Below are 23931 nucleotides of genomic sequence, written 5' to 3' on the forward strand. Positions count from 1 at the left end.
CAATACTGGATTAAAACGTTGAACGCTACACATCATATAATTAATGGGGAATAATCAATAGAGGGTGATTAATATTGAAAAGTGATTGATGGAGAGATTGTTGAAGACAGACAGTGAGGGCATCTGAAGTCTTATTTTGCACTCAGGACTGATGGAGGAGGGTCTCACGATCAGAGTGATCTTTGCATTCATTTGTCACTTTTAGTTCAGCTGAGCAGCTTTCAATCAGACAGTTTCCAGGGTCAGAAAACGACTGGAATCATTAATTTCCATTGAGGTGCATGCTGTTGAATTTCCTGGCAGATTTAGCGTGAAATTATATTTAAACCAACAGAGCAAAACACACATTAATATCAGATTTAACTCATGTCTTGTGTTTCTTTTATCACAGAGATTAACTGTTAATTCATGTAATTCCGTTTTGATTAAACTAATCAAGTCAAGTTTGAGTCAGCCATGTGGTGACATTTTTAAATCTGTTAAACCTTTATGAGATCTGTGATGCAGGAAAGACTGAGACAGCACTGCAGTTTGACTTTTTAATACTGCCACATAGACGTTTCGGATGTCTTTAGTGTCTTTTTTTGCAGTTTCAAAAACACTATACACAGGTGAGGTTAATTATAAGAGACCAGCAACTGTGTAAAATGCAGGACATTTAAACCAAGAAGAGATCTTATACCACACCAGACATCTAATCATGTTAATTCTCCTTCTGTTCTAAAATCAATAAAATTAAAGTTGTCTGCTCACAAACATTTAACTACTGTCCTCAGGTGTCCTGTTAAAATCCTCATTTCCGTTGATGCCTGAATCCAAAACAGTCGTTTTACAGTAAGACAATAAGGTATTTTCTGATTGGAGAGCAATTTATTTTTATACAATGGGTCTTATAATCCCCTGTTCTTCTTTTTTTAAATTAACAAAGCGAGAATTATGTAATATTTTTGGTTTTAATTAAAGTGTTATGAGATTTTCAACACCAAACAATAGTGTGAGTTCAGATTTTTGAGTGGCGATGGCAGATGTCCAGGTGTTTGTGTGCACCAGACTCATAATGAACTGCACAGCACACTGCTCTGCTCTACAGTATGGGATGTCAGCTCTACTGGGACTGACTGACACTTTTTAAACAAAACTGCCTTTAAAAAAGGTCAAAATTGAGCTGCTGTACAACAGTGTCGGTTTGGCATGTGTGTCTTTTTGTTGTTTAATTATCTTAGAAACTATAAAGACACATTTCTTCTCCTTTGTAAGAAAATCAGTGAAGCAGTTTGAGAAGTTATTGGCCATTAAGACAGTCATCTGATTTATAATAAAGAAATAAAATGACAGATGTTCAACACTTGTAGAAGGGATTTTTTTTTTACAATGTTGCTGTATGTGAGAATGTTTCTGCTTCCATTTTTTTTTCTTATAGCCTGAGGTCCAACTGACAACCGTGTAGAGTAACATCAGCATGCATAAGCTCAAGGCTACTGTGTCCTGTGTGTGCTGCAGCCTTACATCCTTACAAATAATCTGCTCTAACACAGCTGTTCCCACAAGTCATTTCTTTGTAAGAGATGAACATGTGTAGGCCCACACTGCGTTCTATCCATGCACACGTATTCTGTAAATGTTCCAACTGCTCGGCTGTAATTGCATGTGCAGTTTCTCCTAAGTGTTACAGACTTGAACAGTTGGGTAGAAAATGCACATGTAGACCAATTAGGGCTGGGTGATATGGAGAAAATCAAATGTAACAATATTTTTTTAACCAAAAACATCAACAAACCTCAACATCGATACTGCGACAATATTGTAGGGTTCACTATTGGTGCTTTGACAAAATATTTACATAATGATTTCGATAAAACAATAGATTATATGATATCTAACAAATTAGTGCCCCTACTGATTTGGTTAGGTTTAGAAAAAGAATCATGGTTGGGCGTTGTCACATCACATACGAACCTTAAAATAGCCTAAAATTGGTTTCACTTGCTTCACTTGGTTTCATTTAGTACATGATCAGTCTCTTAGGGGAAAGTCCTGTGCTTGTTTGACCCCTCCACCAACAGAAACCTGCCTTCTTATGCGATCATGGGCACGCTATACTACTTCCCTTTTTACTCCCAACAGGGCTTTCATCACGTGATCCCAGTCTTCACGATTATGTTGCTGCTCATGATTACGTGGGTTATATATAAACTTTGTGTAGGTATACATGCAAACAGTGCATGAGAACAGCCTGGGATATACTGTCAAAGTGGGTAAAGGCAAATAACAGCTGGAACAGTCTAGTAAGCTCAGAAAATGTCATTACTTGACTGTAATGTGGCCTTTAAAGCCAGGAAAAGACAACACTTATGATATTACAATATCAAAAATCTATGACAATACACACACCTTTATCATGATATCGACATAGTATCGATATGCTGCCTAGACCTAACCGACCGTTGCTTAAAATTAGCTTAAAAGTTTAGACTTCATGATTAAAGAACATGTTTTCCTAAATTGTTTATCTTCAGACATGACGTTAGATAATTTGGCTGAACTGGAAACTACAGCCTTCACATGTTAGTACTATCTTAGACTAGAGACCTCTCCTTAGTGTACCTGTTTCTCTCCAGATGCATACTCAGATAGCATCCAGTATCCCACAACGCTAGACAGGATAAACAGATACAAATGGGTGGATGTATATTTATTAGTAGCTTGATCTTTCGATATTTAATTAGTAAAGTTAATAGCTGATATTTGGGTATAGCTTCTTGTTGATTCTGTAACTGTATACAGTCTCGACGATAGGTATGTTAAAACAGAAAAATATGTATAAGAGCAGAGATTTTCTGATTAAAAAAGAATGTACATGTCATGCACATTTTAATACCCCTTTGCGTTCATACAACTTAAAGTATTTGGGATATTTCCAACATGATATATGTGATTCATTTTTGTATTCCCACTCTTTAAGATTCATCAGTTTTTAAGGTTTCATTGTACTGTGTAATTATCGAATTATTGATTGTTTTGAGATGTGTACCACCGTAGGTGAGTTGAATGGTTGACCACACCTGTCAGCATAGAGCTAAACAGCCTATAGTAAGGTGGGTGTGTGGTGTAGGCTGTGGTGGCTAATTTAAAACCTTTAGCCCGGTCAAGACTTGACTTGATTACAATGGAAATGTTGTCCATTTAAATACATTTGTGACGTTTATGTGCAGATGTTATTCTCATCATCAGTGCTGATTTCCAGAGAGTCTCACACCCACACATGATATCCGTAGGCCATGGCCCTGCAGGTTGAGCATGAAAACAGTGCAGCAGCAGGCAGTGGTGTGCTAACACTGCTACACGTCCTGCTAATCACTGTATTGGCACCTCAGCTATGGCGACCAGTAGCTCAGGAAGTTTATTCTTAATGGTGTGAAGTCACAGGTAGGTTCGTGGGTGTTTGGGCTCTAACAGTCTGGCACACACGAGCCTGATACCTTTGCACTGATTCCTATTTAAACCCTATTAGCTCAGCTGTCCTTGGGAGCGGCAGCCTGTAAACACCTCAGGGACACTTTTTTGCCATCTATCCCCATTATAAGGCATTACGGTCCTCTGCCTTTCCTTAAGTGTCACTTCATTTCTGTGAAAGCTCTTCCATGGCACATCCTCTCCATAATGAAATATATTCAGTTGAGCTGAGATGAAATTAGGTTTACAGGGAGCCACAGTGGAATAATTATTTCCGTGTACGTTAATCTAATAGTGGACATTTACTGTAGATCTTGTTTGCTGATGTTAATGCAGTCTTGGTTAACAAACTGGGGGCTACATACAAGATAAACATCGTCGCATCAGCCTCAGAAAGTTGCTTACTGTAGATAAAAGTTTAATATCTGTTAGTCAGCATGTGCACAATACCAGCGTGTCAGTGGATTTCTGGTTTTAGATTCGGCCCTATGGGCTCTCTCAAGTGTGAGAGCGTGCATCCTCCTGACATTCACAGCTGAGCAAGGTTAAACAGTATTTTGACATAATCCTTCGTGTTTTTTAAGCTGCTGCATGGGATACCAAGATGTTTGGGTTACCATCTGAGGACAAAAGCTATAATTCAACAGACATAACTTGTGTCCGAACGTCACACCCCTCCTTAATCTAACAAATCATTACTGTATGTAACGCAGATGGTTAGAGGGGGCTAATCTTAACCTTTTCTCAGTGCTTCTATATCAGTAAGAATTGTGAAGGTGCTTACATTTTTTAAATTCTGCCACTTAATGAAAGAGTTATTTATACTTTAATGGTGACTCAACCCCCAAATTAATCAAATAAGTTACTGAAATTAATGAATCATGGTAAGGTCAGCTAAATGTCAAAGAAAGCTCATAACAATAACATACGTCACTATGCCTCTCATGAGATATTCGTTATAGTGAGAATATGATCAGTCAGGTTTATGTGACACCATATTGGATTCAATCAAAGCAAGAATAAAAAATGAAAGATTTATTGTACTATTTTAATTCAAGCTGCTGTATGTGGTAACAGAAAGGGCAGAAACAGCTGTGGGTCAGCTTTTTTAATACTTCCTTATGACCGCCTCACCAATTCTGGTTGTCTTGTAGACTAATCTCACCTATGTGACACCTGAAAAAGCTAACGCAAACACTAGAAAAAGTATTTGTCTTGGGTCTGATTGGCAGTTGGAGCCTGACATGCCCTCCAGTAGTTAAATGCTGCAGGTGCAGAAATGCGGCCACAGGGTGGCTTTCAGCAAATCGGCTGAAACCTCTTTTGTTGACTGAGGGATTTGAAGCGTCACCAAAGCTTAAATCCATACAGACTTGTCTGTCACAGTACTATGAGAGACATTCCTGACAGGCAAACACTTTTACACAGATCACCGGCTGAGCACTGCTGTCCAAGAAATCTGTGGGTGAAAATCTGTGCAAATGAAATAAGCTGATTCACTTTAAAAGGACTGGAGAGTTGAAAGCGAAGAGGATGCAGAAGTGATTGTAGCGCTTTTGGTCGAGTACATTTCATTCATTTATTGTAAATCTTTTTCTTTGAATCAAAGCGGCAACCATATAACGTAATCTCACTTTTTGAGTGGATCAGCCATTTAATACAATTTGAGTTCAACATCAAATATAGTCACACAATCTTTTATGTAATGGCTGTCTGTTTATTTTGCAGAATCTGTGTCAGCTAATGTTGAATATATATATATATATATATATATATATATATATATATATATATATATATATATATATATATATATATATGGCATAAAACTATGTTTACATGCATGAAATGTTCAATTTTTTCCCTTATTCCAAAAAAGACAATACTCCTAAGTTGTTTCCATGGCTAATGAAAATTAGTATTCTACTAATACTCCCCTTTACTTACAGCTACAGATACTTTGATTAATGTGTGCAGTCACACATGTCATTTATCACGTAAAACATGGAAAAGTGTAAGAGCTGGAGCTGCTTGTGCCGTTTTGCTTTTTGCATCAAAATAGGATTTTTAAAAAAAACTCTCCATCCCTGGCAGCATGGTTTGACCCTGCAAACACAGCCTCCATTTTCATTCCTTCAACCACCTCCTTGAAAACGTTGGTGTTGTGATATTTGCATATATCCAAAAATCTGTTGATATCCAAGTCTTTCATAATGTTTAAAAGTAGTTTCTACCCAACAGCCTTGCAAACTGTTGATGAGTTGGTTTGTGTACAACGTACAACGGACAATGCACAGAGCTGAACCTAAACAGGCAAGAGGCCATGTCTCCCAGACTGCAGTAAAAAACCCATTGAGACACATATATCAAATGCGCTGTATACATGCTCAAAGAATGCTTGGTGGATTTTTTTAGCTTTGGCCAAAGTCAGGTTAGTCGTTTTCCCCTCTTTCTGGTCTTTGTGCTAAGCTAAGCTAGCTGCTGACTCAAGATTCAGATTTACAGTACAGACATAGTCATTTCACTTGTTTTTATATATTTTATTTGTTGTGTTATTTGTAATTTGCTTATGTACAGTCCATTGAGGCATTTTTTGTGATTTTGGGCTATAATAAATTTTGACTTGACTTGAAGGTGGTATTGACCTATTTACCAGCAAGAAAGTGAGTATGTTTATTTGCCAGAGTGATAAATAACTCAATACAGAAATTAAGCAAACTATTTAGTATTTTGACTCTGCTGTTGTCAGTGTAAACCCCAATGTTTCACTTGCTTGATTGTTTCTAGAAAATAATCCAAATGAAAATAATTCACTAACTTTGACTGCCTGTAGCACTGTGATAATTATTTTACATTATGCTGCATTAGATGACATTAAATGCACACAAGAGACAATTAAAAACTGACAACTTGGCTGCAGCCTCCGATGCCTCTAATTAGTTCTGTAGCCTGAACTGCACTTTTGTTATGAAGAAAATAAGGTAACTGTGGAATCAAAAAACTGATTGGAGGTGAGAAATAAATCTACCATGCTGTTTTTCAGGGTCATAATTATGTTCACATTAGAATAATTGCAATTCAATAAGATAATTTGGCCGTGAGCACAAAAGAACATTGCGTCACCAACCAAAAACGTGTCTGTGATCCTGAATGTGCCTTTAAACAGTTTTAGGCCTTGAGAGTTAGATCATGTCTACTGCTCAGACATCTTTATTTGGCTGGCAATGACTTAATGTCACATTTTTCAAGTCTTTATAAACCACTCTGGGTACAATGAGAGGGTACAAAATGTATCCTCAGGAGACATGACTTGGTGTAGAGGGCAGTCATTTGTACCGGAACGTAAATTTCCCGTGGCTGTTATCCTGGACGTGATTTGTGTTAGTCATCATCAACAAAAAAAGCTTGTCTTCGACGTGACACTGCTGCAAAGACTATACAGCGGGCTGATAGTTTTGGACAGTGATGTATGAGTAACTGTAAGCACACATAATTCTTCAAATTATTTTTCAAGAACACATCAGGTTGCAGTTTTCAGTGATGTACTACGTGTGCTGCCAACAAACCCCATTCATTATAAGAAGCAATATCCATAAAGTGTATGAAAGCCAATAAACAGTGGCAGAAAATGACACACTGGGAGGAGTCCTCCTCGTGAGCTGGTTCAGTTGAAATGGCAGCAATAAAACTGAAGACCCAGGGTAACATTTAAAGGTTTTAGCCTAGCTTATACAGACTATTAGCACTATTGGAAGTCAGTTATTGGCTTTAATATCTGGGGTGTTCAGGATCCTATAACACACTGAGCCTCAGCACCAGGGTGAGCGGCCCACAGTGTGTGTGAAAGTATGTGTGTGTCCATTGTGATTATACATGTCTGACTCCGCATAATTAAAAGTTTCCATGCAAATGCGTGTAAAGGGAAGCACTACGGATTATAATTTAGTGACAGCAGAAATGATGCAATGACTTTCTTGGTGTCTGTTTGTGTCTCCAAACAAACCTCCTTGCCTCAGAGTGAATACAAGGGTACAGCTGAGGTTGTGGTTAAGGAGATCTGGTGGCACACTGCAATTTTGGTGCTTGATTTGTTGTAAAATTGTACTTTCTTTTGTCTGTGCTCACTGAGTGGCCATAATTGCAGCTCTGAACAAGCTGTGCCTGACCTTTTCAGCATGTAACCCCCTAAAACAAAGTCTACTTAGAATCCTCTTGCCACTGGTTGTATCTGTCTACCAGTTGTGACCAGTTTGAATCATTTTTAAAAAGGCCTGAAATGCCTAAAATGATCCAATAATTAAAGTGTAGAGAAAATTAACATATATTTGTCAGTAACAGAATGTCTTTTTGGATGTCCTACTTTGTTAATTATCTCTCAACTTTTCTTATTTGACTTCCTCAACCTGGGTGCTCCATTATCATTTGTAGGGCTGTACCTGATTCAGAATTCTATCAATTAAGTTGGATTTGGTTGTTCAATACAAAGACTCAACTATTTGTTCCTTTTTATCCATACAGAGTTTCAGAGTTTAAACACAGTTCAGCAGGACACTCAGGTGCAGCTATGTTCACGTAATATAGTAAACAGGCCGAGTAAGGGTAACACTTTTACTTGAAGGTATCTACATAAAAGTGACATGACACTGTCATAACTATGACATGACACGGTCATGAACCTGTCATCAACATTATTTACATGTCATAAACGTTTATGACTGCTGTCATTAAGTGTCATTCGGTTTTTATAATGACAAGTTGACATTGTTTGGGTTGTTTTGATTATGACAACTTAACATTAATCAAAGTGACATTACCAGAAAATGTCTTTGTCATAACAACTTGACATTAACAAGAAATGCACCTCTTTTTGTGTTAATGACAAGTTGACATAATGATTGATACCAAGACATCTTCTGGTGATGTCATACAGAATTCAGTCAGGACCTCTTTAGTCAAAGAAAATTTTATTTCTATTTGCAGTGTTATATTTGGCAGTATGGCTCTATTTTTGAGGCCTCTCTGCCTTTCCTAGGCCTATGTGGAAAGCCTAAGGTGGAGAGAGCACAACTCTCTGCCCCTCCATGCACAAACAAGGAAAGCCTGAGGCAGAGAAAGCAAACCTCCCTACCCTTCCATGCGTCTACATGGAATGCCTAAGGCAGGGGGAGCAGCAGCAAAGACCCCCTGGAAACAGAACAGAGCAGCATCAATGACAAACAGAGATGACACTGATAAGTCAGACACAACATGAAAAGGAGGGGCTGGGGTGGAGGTTGGTTGCAAAGTGGTTTGCAGAGGAAGCAGCAACAGCAGGCAGACTACATCAGTTTAAATAGGGCACCCTGAATGAGATTTGCCAAGTGATTGCATAGAATTAAATCATGTGATCTATCAGCTGACTCCCTTCCATCAATCAGCTGCTCCATCAGCTGATGTAGCTGAAATGTGAGCTGAGCTTGACATCGTGTCCTGCCTGAAGTAATGCTATGCTTAATTTGTGTGATGCATTACTGAAGCTCTCCCAACTCAACCACTCTTTTGCAGCTGCTTTTGCTCCTCTGGCCACCAAAATTTCAACTGCAACCTCCCCTTCCCATATCTGTGTGAGTGATTGCACTTGCACCCAGGTTCAGTAATTAGCAAGCTGGAGTGCATATAGAGTTCTGCTTGGCAGTCTGAACTTTGGCTTGTGTTGAGGGGCCCATTCCCTGTACCGAGGATCTATAATCTATTATCATGATTTATTTACACAAGCTGTCTGTGTCCCAGTCAGCATGCTGCAGTCCACATTATGTTTGCCATTGTTTATCAGCTCTCTGTAGCCATTAGCATGCCACATATTTTCCTCTCAAAGGCTTGCAGAATATGTGCTCGTCCCTGACTGTGATCAATTTTCCGTCTGCAGACAGGCATCCCAGCTATTGTTTGTGGCATTTCTCTGAAGCCAAAGCGAACCATGCCAGAGGTTAGAGGCTAAAGGTCTGCCAGGAGTGCTGAGAGGCGCATCAAAAACCGCACTGGATTATCACAACCAGCTGATACTGAAGCATGTGGTCCAACCTGCTGAGCAGATTCTGCTCCAGGTCCTGATCTGTCCTCTCAATGCAGTGGGGAATTTATGTTATTCAGCATTCATCCCTGAATTTTGATATTGCATGTGAGATGAGATAAACAAATATCTATTCCCATGATGTATTTTTTTCCAGATGTGTCTTTTTATTCCACTTTTTTTTTACCTGTCTTGAACCAGTGCTTTAAATAGGTGGCTATTCTCCCCTCTTGCTCTGAAATAGATCTTGTAGGGAAGTCTCTCCTGTTACATAAGGTAGGACCTAATGTCACCAGTTTAACACCATAAAACGGATCAACAGAAAGGTGCCCTGGTTTTTAGCAGTACGTATTCCCTCATGAAATCCATCTTGAACTATGAAGAATAGGGCTGATGTACAGTCCAGCTTGTATTAAATAAGTGCCTTATATTACCAGAAATACAGCTTGAACCACTACTTTTATTTAACAGACACTGACAGAACAACTTAAAGTAGGGATTCCTTTAGACCAGAGCAGATACAACATATAGCTTCACCCTTCATACCAAAAGTAGCTTACACTATAACACCTTCCATCTGCACTCTTAACAGGTGTCAACATCTGAAAGTGATGGTATCATGCCCAGTGACCCTTTTGACCACCAACCTTGAGTTCAGACATCTAAAAAGGTTTGGTACAGACATCTCCTGACAGGTCAAAACTCTCATCTTGCCTGCAAACATTTACAGTATTTCATCTCTACAGAAGTTTAGCAACAAACTTCATTTTCTTGTGTAGAAGCAATGACACATGAAATTCAGTATAGATTATTTTATTTCTGTCTTGTGATCGCAACAAAAGATGGTGCAGTACAGCCAGCCTACATTAAAAATGTAATTTTACTCATCATTAATCGGAGCCACCATGCCTCCATTGTTTGGGATGCATTGCCCTGTAATTTTACACCTGTTGAGTTCATTAATACTGTTGACGAGGGATGTCAGTTTTGATTAATTTTCCTTTTTACAGCGCGACACCCATTAACATGTGACTAACTCATTCATTTTCAAGGAAAACAGAAAAAAAAGAAGCAAAACCACATGAAATACAAGAGGCCTTTTCTTTAAGTCCAGCGCTCCAATGACTTCAGCAGAGCATTTCAAAGTGCTAATTATGTAAAGATGTGAAATTTTAATGTTCTGTGATGTAAATGTTTTCAGGGGTTAAAGTAAGAAAAAAAATTGTGCCTGAAATGTGGAGCGTGAAAGATTTGTGTACCTGAAATCTGAAATCTTTCCCATAGCAGGGGGCTTGGTGTTGCGGTCACAAAATGAAGAAATAGAAATGTATGTGTTGCAAAGGAATGTGTTTATTATCAAACCGAACAAAAAGATCATAGCTTTAGTAGTTACTTTTTAGATTAAACTTTTATAGCATAATGAGTTTATAAAACACTGTGGCCATCCCAGGTTTTCCTCCAGACAGCATTGGAGAGTAAGCAGCTACATTTCAACCCAAAAAATCCATTTAACATTTTGTGTGTTATTGTGTGTGTTATGTTAGCACCACTAGCCATATTGGCACTACTAATGGTGCTAACGGTGCTAACAGTATTTAACAATGCTAAAATGAGTTTGCGGATCAAAACTGAGTTGCTTACTCACTAGGGTGACTTACGAATGAGCGGTGCTGCTAGGGATCTCCCACTCGACCTGGCTGGTGCACAGTGTAGAGTGGCCAAGGCTAGCACTATGTTTCTGCATATTAATGCAACTGGCCAGCGTTCTGTCTCCCACCAGATCCAGGTGGTGCACAGTGCAGTAATTTGAAGGGTAGCAAAAAACCTATAGACTGACTTGCCTGACTAGTCAAAAATATTCTCAGCGATTAATCAACAATAGTTAACCACTAACATCTTACTGTTGACCTTAGAGGTGTCTTTTTCCACTGTAAATGGGCAGAAAATTGAGAATATAGCTAATGCTGCATTCACACTACAAGCAACACAGCATCATAGCTACATTATCGCTGCAGTTGGAAGTGTTGCTCAAGCACACATTAACAGTTAAGTCGCCACAGGCTTGTTTGTGTGTGCTACCTGCCACAAAGCACCACTGCAATGCACAGAAAGCTAGCATAGCATCAGCTAAATAAGCTAAAATAACACAGCGCCACAGCTAGAAACAAACCATATGATTGGTTGATGCCTCAACATGTCATTAGGCCAGCTTTGCTTTTGTTTGTAATGCCACACGACCGTCAACAGCAACAAGTGTCAGGTGTCAGTTTGTAGCTTCATGTCAACGGCTTCCATTGAAAATGAAGTGTAGTCTGTTGCTGTGCTGCTCGCAGTATTAGTAATAATATACTAGTAGTGAAAGTGACACAGCCTGGTGTAATATAAGCTTACACAAAAACCTGCTATTCATGTTACACTTTCTGTGTAAACTATTTCATGGGGATATCACAGCTCATTAGATTTGCTCACAAACAGTCCCACACTGGAGACGCAGGGTTGAATGCAGGTAGTCTTTGATGAAGGGGATACCAGATCCTTTTTAAAACCAGGTCATGAGCAGAGTTGTGACCTGTGTCAGATGTGACACATACTGTATGCCCAAATGACAAAAAGCCACCTCTTTAAATGACAGACGAAGCCAACAATGTGTCATATTCCATGACTGAAAAGGGCTTCACTCTGCAAAATAATGTTCTGGGCTTTTAAGTACATCAACTGAGAAGTTCACCAGTAGCTGTGCCAAATCTTGCCAGTGGAAATAATAAAGAAAAACTGAGGACCGCTTTTAAATTTGCTGATGAATAGAAAAACCCAGGCCTGTTAACTTTGACAGCAAATGCCCAAAACATTCTCTTAGCATTTTTAAAGCAGTCCTCTGAATGGTCAAAACAGGCCATCATTAGCTCCCAAGCTCAATGACTCATCTTTCTTATTTCTGTAGACAGGGACTTTGAAAATAGCAACTTAGACAGGAAACAGAAAGCAATGAGACGCCACGCTGACTCCTTCACCCAACAAGGTCACTGCTTCAGCATGAAAGCAAAACTGCAATTTTTCATAATGACCATTTTCAAGTAATGATGCTTTCCCCCAGAAGAGAAAACTCGCTTCGTGTGGAACGAACTCACTACCACAGACTCGTGTGAAAATTGCAAAGCTTTTCAAACCTACCGATGAGAACACCTGCATTACTTCGCAGTAAATGTATTAGTCTGCAGTGATGTACACACTGTGGTGGCTGGGAAATTGTAAATAGATTTTCTGAGCCTTGAGATAAACGGCAACATTTATGTCCTCTGCCACCGACAGCACCTAATGATTTGATTAAACTGTTCGCATAATGCTGCAGTCAATCTCATGTGCTGTGGATAATTTGTTTTTTTGATTTTATCTTCCACAACACAACAGCTCCACAGTGACCAAATTTTTAATCAGATGCTGCTGTATTACATCAGGAAACTAATAATGAAATGTGTTACAGTCATTTTATTCAGTCCACACACTGAAATCAGATGCTCTTAAACAAAAAAAAATTAATAATTCATATTTCCCTCCTTGGCAGCCTGCATGATTGAAAATAGAAAGCCTTCATTCTCCTTATTTTTAACACATAATCATCTTATTGTGAGGAAAACAAAGTTGTAAAATAAGAAAAAACACACAAAGGCTATCAAGTTCCTCGATTACTGTCCACTGCAGTGTGCTGCCAAATATATCAATAATCATGCCGAGAAAAAAAAGAGCCAGTTTAGTAAAAGTTGACACAAAACAACACAGAAGGCCAGCCAAGACTGTAAGCCAATACAAACTGACTGTGTGCCTGGTGGAAGATATCCTCGACACTGTTGGCTCACACAACACCTGCACATACGGCACAGAGAGAACATTCAGCACTTTTCAAATAGCATCATTTGCCATTCATTCAGAAAAACAACTAAAAACAAATGTTCAGAGCTTTTCTAAGCCGTGTGAATGCTGCTTTGCTGCTGGTGTTGTCTTGGCAAAGGATGTTGTTCATTTATGCAGAGTGAGGCGAAGCTAGAGAGTGGGCGCAGGTGGCTTTTGGGACTTTATTAGGAGCATTAGGCTTTCAAGGGAACTCTCCCTCATGGCAAGGCAAATGCATTTTGTGACATGATCAGCTGAGGAAATCAGTGGAAAAATGCCTGATTCATTTTTCTGGCAAGTGGAAACGTGAAAAGCCCTAATAAGATCCAGCTAAAAGGCTTCCAGTGTGCTTCGTGTGCAGTCTGAACAGGCAGCTTCACTGAGTCTACAGAATGTAGAAACTGCGTGTGACGAACAGCAGTTTGGTCTCTCTCTGGTCAACAAATTTAATTGCCGGAGGATGAGCTCTTCTCCGAGATGAAATGTGTAGTCTCCTGTGACGATTATAATTCTACTACATCTGTGTGTCATAAAATGATTAATAACATACAATATAATCTATCGTCTGTCTGTGGGTGAAATGTGAAGTGAATGAATGTCTGAGGCCGACGGCCATAAAGTTGGGGTGAAACGGATGACAATAGGCTGGCAAAATCAATTTGACCTCTTATGTAATCAATTTTTTACTGTTATGTAATGTGGCCCTGGCAATTATCAGACAAGCTCTACACACTTGTCTTACTATGAGGGGCTTCGGGTGGCAGACGAATGGTGGGACAGTTTATGTGTGTGACAGGGTAAGTTTTGGTAGAGTGAAGGTGACATTTCACTCTATACGTGTTTATACTGTGATCATATCACTACTGTTGACTTAAAACCTTGTACAGTAGAGCAGCAGTTCTCAAGTGGTTAATAATATTGATAATGAAGCTGCTTTGAACAAGCACAAGTTTTATGGGCATCTGATTATTACTGACAGTAAGTAGGTTCGTTATATTATTATGGAGTAATGCTACACAAATATGGGACAAACAACATGGTTTCAGCTCACAAAATAATCCTATTTTTGTCGAGAAAGAAGCAGCCAGTCTTCGGCACAAATATACTTTATCTAAAAGGCAAATTATAGCTGCCAGGTGTGCAAAAAACCATCCCTTTGTCACCAATTCCCAAAAAATACATTTCAGTTTCAAGTATGGTCAATGAAAGTGATCATCGTAAACTTAAAGGTGCCCTGTGGTGTTTTCTTGTAAACAAAACAATGTTTACAGTCAGATTTACTCATGAAAATGCACACTTTGGCATCACTGTTTGAATCAAGTTTATTTGCTAGCAGCCTTCTTTCTCCCTGTTTTTGCTGACGCATTATAACCTGTCTTGGCACGTTACAGCCACCTGTAGGTCAGTGGAGGAATTTGTATAGCATCACTCACGTTGCTACAAGTGGTCAGAAACTTCCAGCCCATTCTCTTTCCTTGGGCATCAAATACAGAGGCTTTGTCACACTTGTCTGCGTATGATAGTGACACCAAGGACTGCCTTTGGTATCTTTATAAGACACTAAGCTTTCAACTAACTCCAATGTAAACCCATCCATGGAAATACTTGTTGCTGAGAGCAAATATGGTAGTATAAAGACTGAAAAAATCAGCGTCGGGTGGGATTGATGAGAGGCGGAAGGGTCAGAAAAAACTTGCACACAAGAGACCACAGTTCCTGTTCCAAATGAAACCAAAAAGACAAAGTTGTCAATGCAATTTTTGTACGGATGTAGTGTAGGATTGGACAATACAAAGATATTATATCGTTATCGAGATATAAGACTATATATCGTCTTAAAATTAAGATATCGTTGTATTGTGATATTTAAACTTACGGCACTTTTAATTTGTCAGAACGCTTTCCTTAATCCACTTAGTCGTTACAGCCACATTATTGGTGATTATTGAAAAATCTCTGTGTTAATATTTTCTGACAACAAAACCAACAAAAAATAGTCATTCCTACAACTTTTTTGCATCAGAGAGGGTATTTTGTCACAAATATAATGTTCGATTTTGACTCCCAGTCCTAGCATTAATGAAGTGCTTTTGAGGAGATTCAAAAATACTGAGATAAATATTGTGTATCGAGATATAGCCTAAAAATATCTTGATATAATTTTTAGGACATTCTGCCCAGCCCTAATATGGTGCACTGACCTCAGTGACATATTGTATTTATGTCATGTTACATCACATAATAAAAACAATTATTTTAACCCCAAACATGATCTTCTTTTGTAAATTCAATTCAGTAGAACTTTTTTTGTCCTGAAGGAAATACTTGTGCCAGACAATTCTTCAAATTACAGTAACACTAAGTACAGTAACCACAATTTAATGTGCACAACCACTTCCCTGGGTCAGGGTCACTCACTGGGCCCAGTTTTAGAAACAATAGAGTATCTATACAAGATAAGAAGTGTTTTCAAGGAGCAAAAGCAACACCAGTGCCTAATAAAGCACAGATGACGAAGACACCGCCAGAGACAGCGCAGAAAACGGAAATGATAATCCTAACCAAGTAGTTTTCTTGCCAGAATGTTACTGCGACAATTTTACAACATTAGCCATGTTTTACAATGAGATTCGGCTGTGTATCACATAGATAAGCTTAGGGATGCCTTGTGCATTGCTATGAGATGCTGAGATGTGTGACAAAGCACCAGTATTTGACGACTTGGAAGGAAAACAGGTTGAAACTCCACAGGGTACCTTTGACAAGCAAGCACACCATTCAGAGAATTGACTCAACAGTCTTTTTCCTCTTTTGTTCCTCCATAGCTTTGGTCTTCTTCAGTATGATACTTCACAGATCAGCTGACAACATGAGATCTGTCATCACACCACATCACTTTTCAGTATAGTTTGAACTTTTTTTAATTACTTCTATGTTGTGATTCCAACACTGCTAATACAGCCATCTGCCATACACTGTACATAATTCTTGATAAATAATATGGTCTGTGTAACGAGCTTTGTATAATATTCTGTCATCATAAGTACTTGATAAGTACTGCTGTGGACGACCATGCTCATCACCGTCTACAGTCAAACCTCTACATCGTGCAGTGACCCTCTTTTCATTGCCATAGTCTTGTGGAAATGTCTTGAGTTGATGTGTTGTTACCGTAGACAGCCCCACACAGTATTCCATCATCATAAGGTAAAGTCTTTTCTGTAAGATGCCCTGGACGGGGGCTAAAAGCACTGAGTTGTCCAACTGTCCTGACACAAGTCATTGTTGATTTCACTGTTGTAGGGGAAAGACTCTAGGGCTGCAGATAAGACTGTTGCCATGGTCCTGAAGGAGATACCAAGTAAGGCGTCATCAGAAGGGAAGCCCCTCCTCACAGTGACTACCAAGGTGGGCAGAACCATTTCAGAAACTCCCCCGTCCTCCCCCCCTGCCTTCAAGTGGAACGTCCTCCTGTGTTGGTCATACTGAACAATAGCAAAGCTTTGAGTGTCCTATAACTGACCTCCACTGTCTACTAACTCATTACTTAAGCCTTTTGACTGTTGTATCTAACAAAGAAGCAACACGTTTAATTTCCAGCTGCTCTATGGGGTATAAAACCCTACATCACTACATTTACACAAACAGTGAATAATCATCTCATGATCTATAGAAGCAGCCTCAAATTGCTGCAGTTACCCATATTACCCTTTATCTTTTGTAATTAGCCTTTCAAAGATGTATAATGCTCTTCTAGTTTAGAGTTATTGTGCATTTAGTATGTATGGGGGGGATTAACCATAGGGTCACACAAATTTCCTCTCCCCATTCCTAATCAGGTCAGACAAAAACTCCCTCATAAACTTTTTACACCTCATAAGCAGCTAATCCTCAGCACAAATGGCATATGAATGCATTTCCAAAATGTTATGCCACACGGCATGGCATTGAGCTATTGACTGAGCTCTCTGTGTACAAAATACTGCAGCAAATGACTATACCCGCTGCTGAGCTTTTCACTTCTCTTTTGCTTTTTCACGTGTTGTAGCTGGATAGAGTCGGTGCTCCAGATGCCAATATGAGTTTTCTTGCTCTGTGCTTGATTGCTTTTTGTACAGTATGTGTGCGTGCGCTGCTGTGTGTGTCGTCTTTTATATCTGTCTGTGTTTTAATGACCTGTAGCATGCTTCATACTTGCTTGATTTTCTAATACAATGTCTGGCTCTGATAAGCTGTCATACTACCAAGTTAATGCTTCCTCTCAGGTGGCGCAGATTTAATTATGTCTCAGTATTTTTGCTGAGTTCACTATCAACAAAATGGCTTGTATGTTTCTAAAAATATATAGTTCATTATGTTGTAATGTGCAAATTATGATACTTTATACTTTAGATTACTGTATAAAATGGCAAGAAAACATCAGTGATAACAACTTTCCTCAACAACAGCTAATCTGCTATCTACTGAAAAGACTCAGTGGTGGAGTGGAGGGTATACGGAAATATAAAGAGTACACTCGCCTCTTTTTCTGGCCATTTCCAGCACATCCAACTATAGCCAAAAAGCCTTTGTAATATATAGGAGTATACCCACATCCTAATTGGTTACCTATCCATCCACCTAGTAGTACAACCATCTCATCAACTACCATTACACCACTGAGATGCAATAGATTCCTGTCCCTCGAGACGCTGCAGTGTCACAGAAATCAATATTACGGACACAATAGGTCAATTATTACCTCTATGTAACATTTTACCACCTGCAACTATCAGTAACTTCATCCTTAAGAGAATCCAGTGACAGGATCAGCTGAGCAAAACATACATGAAGTACGCATGTCCCTGTTTGTTCACTGTGTCCGGTTCTTACAGCACAATAATGACTGAATCATTATCCAGCTCATTCAGCGAGTGTCAGTGAGGAAATATCCTCTGCTTCACCGGAATTACAATTTCCATTATCAAACAATGGTCGGTATGAAACAGACACACAAAGATGTGCTCATGCAGTGCTGCTACCACAGCTGAACAAAGAAAATGCCCCACCTCTAAACTCACACTTCATTTGCAAAGACGAGCTGCTCCACAAAGCCAAGACATTCTCTGACATTATTATCTATAGACAACACTGAGTAATAATGTCACATTGTTTTATGAAACATGTTTGGTGTAGATATTACCATGATAACCTGACATGAGTCAGGTCATAACAAAGACAAAAATCACATGAATCATACAGGTAACATTATGGATCTCTTACAAATTTTAATCTACTCATAATCCTCATACTAATGCCTCTACAGTGACAAAAGCTGTACGGACAATTTTATACCAGAACCAACCAACAACCCAACGGCCCAGTCATACTTAAATTAAGCAGGACAAACATATCTGAAGTGAGCCAACACGATAAGGGATATATATGCAGTAGTGTGTAAAGATAATTGTTACATTTCTTTACATCATCAGGGCAAATCTTATAATTTGTCTTGCTATGGATTTTAGGTCACACTGACTGGCCCTGACAATGAAAGTGGTAATATTTTCTAAATCTTTCTATTCCTTGCTAAAGTCAGAGAACAATGCAGCCCATTCAAAAACACTGTATCTCCAAAATGACGGGTTTTGGAAACAAAGGAAAAACAGCCTTGTTTTATGATAATGACAATGCATTTTTGACTTTGTTAAATAGGCTTAAAATGAGTTTTATTAGACTAATAGGCTGTAGAATTATTGTAATCTGTCAACACACCTGAAAACATGGCAATTAACAGCCGCTGCTGTCAGTCCAGTCACTTTAAAGCACCTGCATTGCTGTCAAGTGGCTGCTTAGAACTGCAGTACAAAAAACACAGCAACAAACTTGGGATGCTTCCAAAAAACAAAAAGGAAGCAGCATGAAACCAGATGTCTATCAACTATCTATAGCAACAAAAACAGACACAAATATTATTTTAACAGTTCTTTTCATTCCTTCATGCCACTGAAGGTGACTCCTGGTGGTAATATAAAAGAGTGTGTGAATATGACCTTAAACTTGCAGCCCAAATTGCAAAAAGTAAAAGTGCTTTCAACTATGAAACATGTCACTTAACCTGTACAAAACCAAACCACACTTTACCGGAAATACAAGGACTGTATTAGAACATCCAGGTGAACACGCTAATTTTGGCCCATTTACCAGGAGACTGCAATAGTGCGCTGTCACAAAAAAGTGTCCGTCTTCGCCCAAGCAGCACTTAAAAATCGATCCAGATTAGTCTGCACTGCAAAAGAGACTAAGAGATAAAAGAAGTAACCACTCTAAAGTTTTCTCTCCTCCATGCTGCCGTTTCATAGTCTACTGTTTACCTGTTCTCTGGCCTGTCCGTGATGTTGATGTGACACAAATAAAAACCAAACACTCAGAAAGGCGTCTGCTGCAGAGCCGTGTTCCCAGCTCTGATCCACTAGCAATGGGAATCTAAGCCTATGTGAAGCGAGTTAACCTGTGTTTTAAAAACCCATTTGCACACGCTAATTTTGGTGGAAACAAGGTATCACAGTAAACAAATTCCACACAAATATCCACACTAACAATGAACTGATTCTACCAGTACTGCCTAAGTAGGTGAAACATCAACTATATCTTATTCCTCTGAGCCTAACTTCAGTTGTTACAGACACACTGTTGAATTGGGTGACATGTTCCTTAACTAAACATGGGAACTGTAATTTATTTTTTTTTTTTATATTGAGTCAATACCACGTTGCTCTAGTGCCATAAATAGTTACAAAAGTACCAAATGTGTATTAATCCGCAGCTGAAAATAGTCCCCAACAAATGCGCAATTTATTCCTGCTTGAGTAACATTTGCACACACTACAGTGCCTAGCTGTTTTAGAGAATTACTGGCCTTTAAAAAAGAAAAAAAGAAATGATGTATTTGTGACCTATTTTTAAAGATTTGCCTTTTCAGTGGGAATTCATCAGCTCTGGGCTAAGTGCCACAGACAGGGCAGGAAAAATGGAAAATATTACAACAGATACTTGCTTTGTTGATTTTGGTCTTTTCATTGGGTATGCTAAATATAATAACATACAGAATTACGTGACCCTTATCCTTTCAAAAGTAAAATACACAATAGTATAAAATTCAGTCTTGGTTATACTTTTTCACAATTTCATTTCCAATTTTGCAGCCTAAGGACAAATCTTGTAAAGCCATTATGATGACTCATAAAATACCCAACTAACTGAACTTCAGTATGCAGGCCTGTGGGAGTACATGGAACAGTTCATTGCCACCCACAGCAACAGCTTCGACACAACTGTAATGAGTAAACAACCTTCTGCATTACAGAGAAGATTTATAAAGATATGTCAGAATCAAGAAAACAAAAAGTAGCACTTAAAAATACAGATTCTGTAGAGGTGAATGTGATATAATTCCTCATCACAACATAGTCCACATGAGAACTACGCATACACATACTGAAAGATGTTGACTGTTGACTATTTTTCAAGACATCATTCCTTTTGTAGCTTCCATGTTTAACAACCTTTGTAAGTCCTCTGCTTTGATATTTTGTATCCACCTTTCCCTTTATGTAGTGTTTTCCATCCTCTCTACCTCCCCCTGTCCTCACCTCGACCTCCCCGCCTTCAAAGCTCTGACAAGTTTAACTGGTACACGGTTCCCTTAACAGCAACATCTGAGAGATCTCTTGGAGTCAAGCCCAAGCGGCACAATTAGCTCAAGTTTTCCATTACATAATTTTCTACATTATTCCTTAAAGCAAACAAAGTGCCAATGTGATTTGCATAGGAGAGGAGCAAAAAGGTATAACATGAGGGGAGAAAAGGAGGGGAAAAGGCGGCTGGGGATTACGATAACCTCCTTGTCGCAAGAGTAATGGACAAACAGCTCATGAAGCTGCACTCTTGGCTTAAGAGCCAACGTGTAATTGGCGCTTGCATGCTACCTGCCACCGGAGTGCCTGACACATCTCCCCAGATGAATGCAGTGGAACCTCTGTCCCCATTTTCTGGATGATTAGAAGAGGAAAATACAGAGGTCTTGTGGTTTCAAGACCATTATTTAAAATTGGCCCCCATGGCAATCACAGGAAGTGCTTTGAAGAACATCCACAACAATCATGCAGTGTGTGGTAACGACTGCACAGTGTCCTCTATCAGGAGACTGCCCATGGTAATGACAGCCATATCCTTGACCCTTACAGTTATGACTCAGTTTCATTTGCTCAAAACCAACAGTGAAGTGTGAGATTTAAAAAAGCTCAAAATACAAATCTGACAGTTTTGCGATTATTAGATGTGATCAACAGCGATTATAAGCAACTCTGTCAGTCAATAATTCTGTAAAAGTCCACATCCATTCTAGGAGCTGTCAGACTGTACCTGGATACAATGGTGATTTGTGCTGAATACAAACTTCATTTTGACGACTTGCTCAAAGTAACAATGTCAACATACTAATGTTTAACACATTTTATATTTACCATGTTTGCCATCTTTTAGCCTGTTAGCATGCACTAAACACAAAGTGAAGCTGAGGCTGTCGATAGGGAATTAGGACATGTCACGTGTTGCAGGTATTTAGTTAAAATTAAGCCAAAATACTGGTTAAAGTTAAAATTGAACATGAATGTCTAAACTAAATGTCATAGTATTCCATCCAACAATTGTGGATACATTTAACTAAAAACCGCAAATGACAGTCTTATGGTGAACTTGGAGAAAAGTCATCAACATTTAAGGGCAAACCATCTGATAGATGTTAATATATTTCACCCACAAATAATCAGCACAAAGTCAAACACATTTTCAGTGGGTGTTGGCCTCTGCCATGGTTGTCCCTTGTCACTGATTCTGTTTTCATGGACAGGATTTCAAGGCCCAGCCGGGGGCAAGAGAGTGTCCGGTTTGGGGATCTTGGAATTGCATCTCTGCTCTTTGCAGATGATGTGGTTCTATTGGCTTCACACTGTGATCGCCAGCATGCACTAAGGCAGTGTGCAGCTGAGAGTGAAGCGGTCGGGATGAAAGTCAGTACCTCGAAGTCTGAGGCTATGGTTCTCTGCTAGAAAATGGTCAATTGCCCCATCTGGATTGAGAGAGGGTTATCTTCGAGCAAAAGAGCTCAAGTATCTTGAGGTCTTGTTCATGAGTGATGGTAAAATGGAGCATGAGATGGACAGGCAGTTTGATGCTCCATCAGCAGTGGTGCTCGCACTGCACCAAACCATTGTGGTGAAGAGGGAGCTGAACCAGAAGGCAAAGCTCTGTACTGGTTTACCAGTCCATCTATGTTCAAACTTTCACCCATGGCCATAAGATTTGGGGAGTGACAGAAAGAAGGGGATTGCAGACACATTCAGCCAAGATGAGTTTTCTTTGTAGGGTGGCTCAGCTCAGCTTTAAAGATATGGTTAGGAACTGAGACATCCAGAGGAAGCTTGGAGTAAAACAGCTGCTCCTTCACATCAAAAGGGGTCAGTTGAGGTGGTTTTGTCATGTGATCAGGATGCCTCCTTGGCACCTCATGTTGGAGGTTTTCTAGGCATGTCCAACTGGTAGGAGAGTCCAACTGGTAGGAGATCCCATGCTAGTCCAAGAATACACTGGAGGGATTATATATCTTATCTAGCCTGAGAACACCCAGAAGGAGCTTGAAAACATTGCTGGGGAGAGCAACATCTAGAATACCTTGCTCAGCCTGCTGCCCCCGTGACCCTGCCCGAGATAAGCAGATGGAAATGGATGAATGGATGGATATTTCACCCAGGACCAAAGTGGTGGAGCAGCTAAACAATAGACCAACCAACGTTGCATTTCCTATAGTTGCTAGCATGGCTAAAAATTTTACAACACATTTCCCGAAGCTGTATAATGCAAAGAGATGTATCACTCAGTTGGTAAAGCAGCCGCTTCCTGTACCAGAGATCCTGTTTGTATAATCCTCACTGAGTCAATTAAGTGCCAAGCTGGTTGCAGTTTATCACAAATAATGTTGTAATTTCACAACTAAACACCATGTCGTATTTTCTGAGAATATGCTAATGCTGCCAACTTTTAGCAGTGAACATGACTCAGCAGTGCTCTTAGCCAGGAGGCTGTCAACAGCTCTCATTATTCTCTTAAAACCTCCTGACTATTTAATGATTTTAATGTATTACTTGAAGATTATGGTATGCTATAAATGTCCAGCATGCTGCTCCGCTGACAGCGCTGACCTTCAATCAGTCACAACATCAAAAACAGGGAGTCTTTAGGGAGAGCTTCAGCCTGCATGCAGAAAATATTGTTACTGCTCAAACAAATAGAGTGGAGAAATCCAAGGTCATTTATCATGAGGGGGGACTTTCACATACATCACAGGGGTTTAACAGACCACCTCTGTTTAATGCAGACTGTAACTCTCAGATGTCCCCAGTGCGTCATAAGCATCACGAAAATTGTGATTCACTGACAGATGTTTCTCTGGTTATCATCCACTCATCCACTGCGAGCATGTGCATTTATGAATGTCATTTACA

General features: G+C 39.3%; 1 protein-coding gene across 3 annotated transcripts in view; it reads left to right on the plus strand.

The window, feature by feature from the left end:
• pex5la (peroxisomal biogenesis factor 5-like a) overlaps window positions 1-23931 on the plus strand; it is a 130294-nt gene that overhangs the window by 38828 nt on the left and 67535 nt on the right. For 2 of the 3 annotated variants that reach the window (XM_033621637.2, XM_078168800.1), the window contains exon 2: window positions 16694-16798. The exons of the other annotated variant lie outside the window; for it this stretch is intronic. In XM_033621637.2, coding sequence (XP_033477528.1) covers window positions 16694-16798 — 105 coding nt within the window. The remainder of the gene's footprint in view (window positions 1-16693; window positions 16799-23931) is intronic. 3 annotated transcript variants of the gene reach the window in all.

The sequence above is a fragment of the Epinephelus lanceolatus genome, chromosome 6 (assembly GCF_041903045.1).
Source record: "Epinephelus lanceolatus isolate andai-2023 chromosome 6, ASM4190304v1, whole genome shotgun sequence".
Lineage (NCBI taxonomy): Eukaryota > Metazoa > Chordata > Actinopteri > Perciformes > Serranidae > Epinephelus > Epinephelus lanceolatus.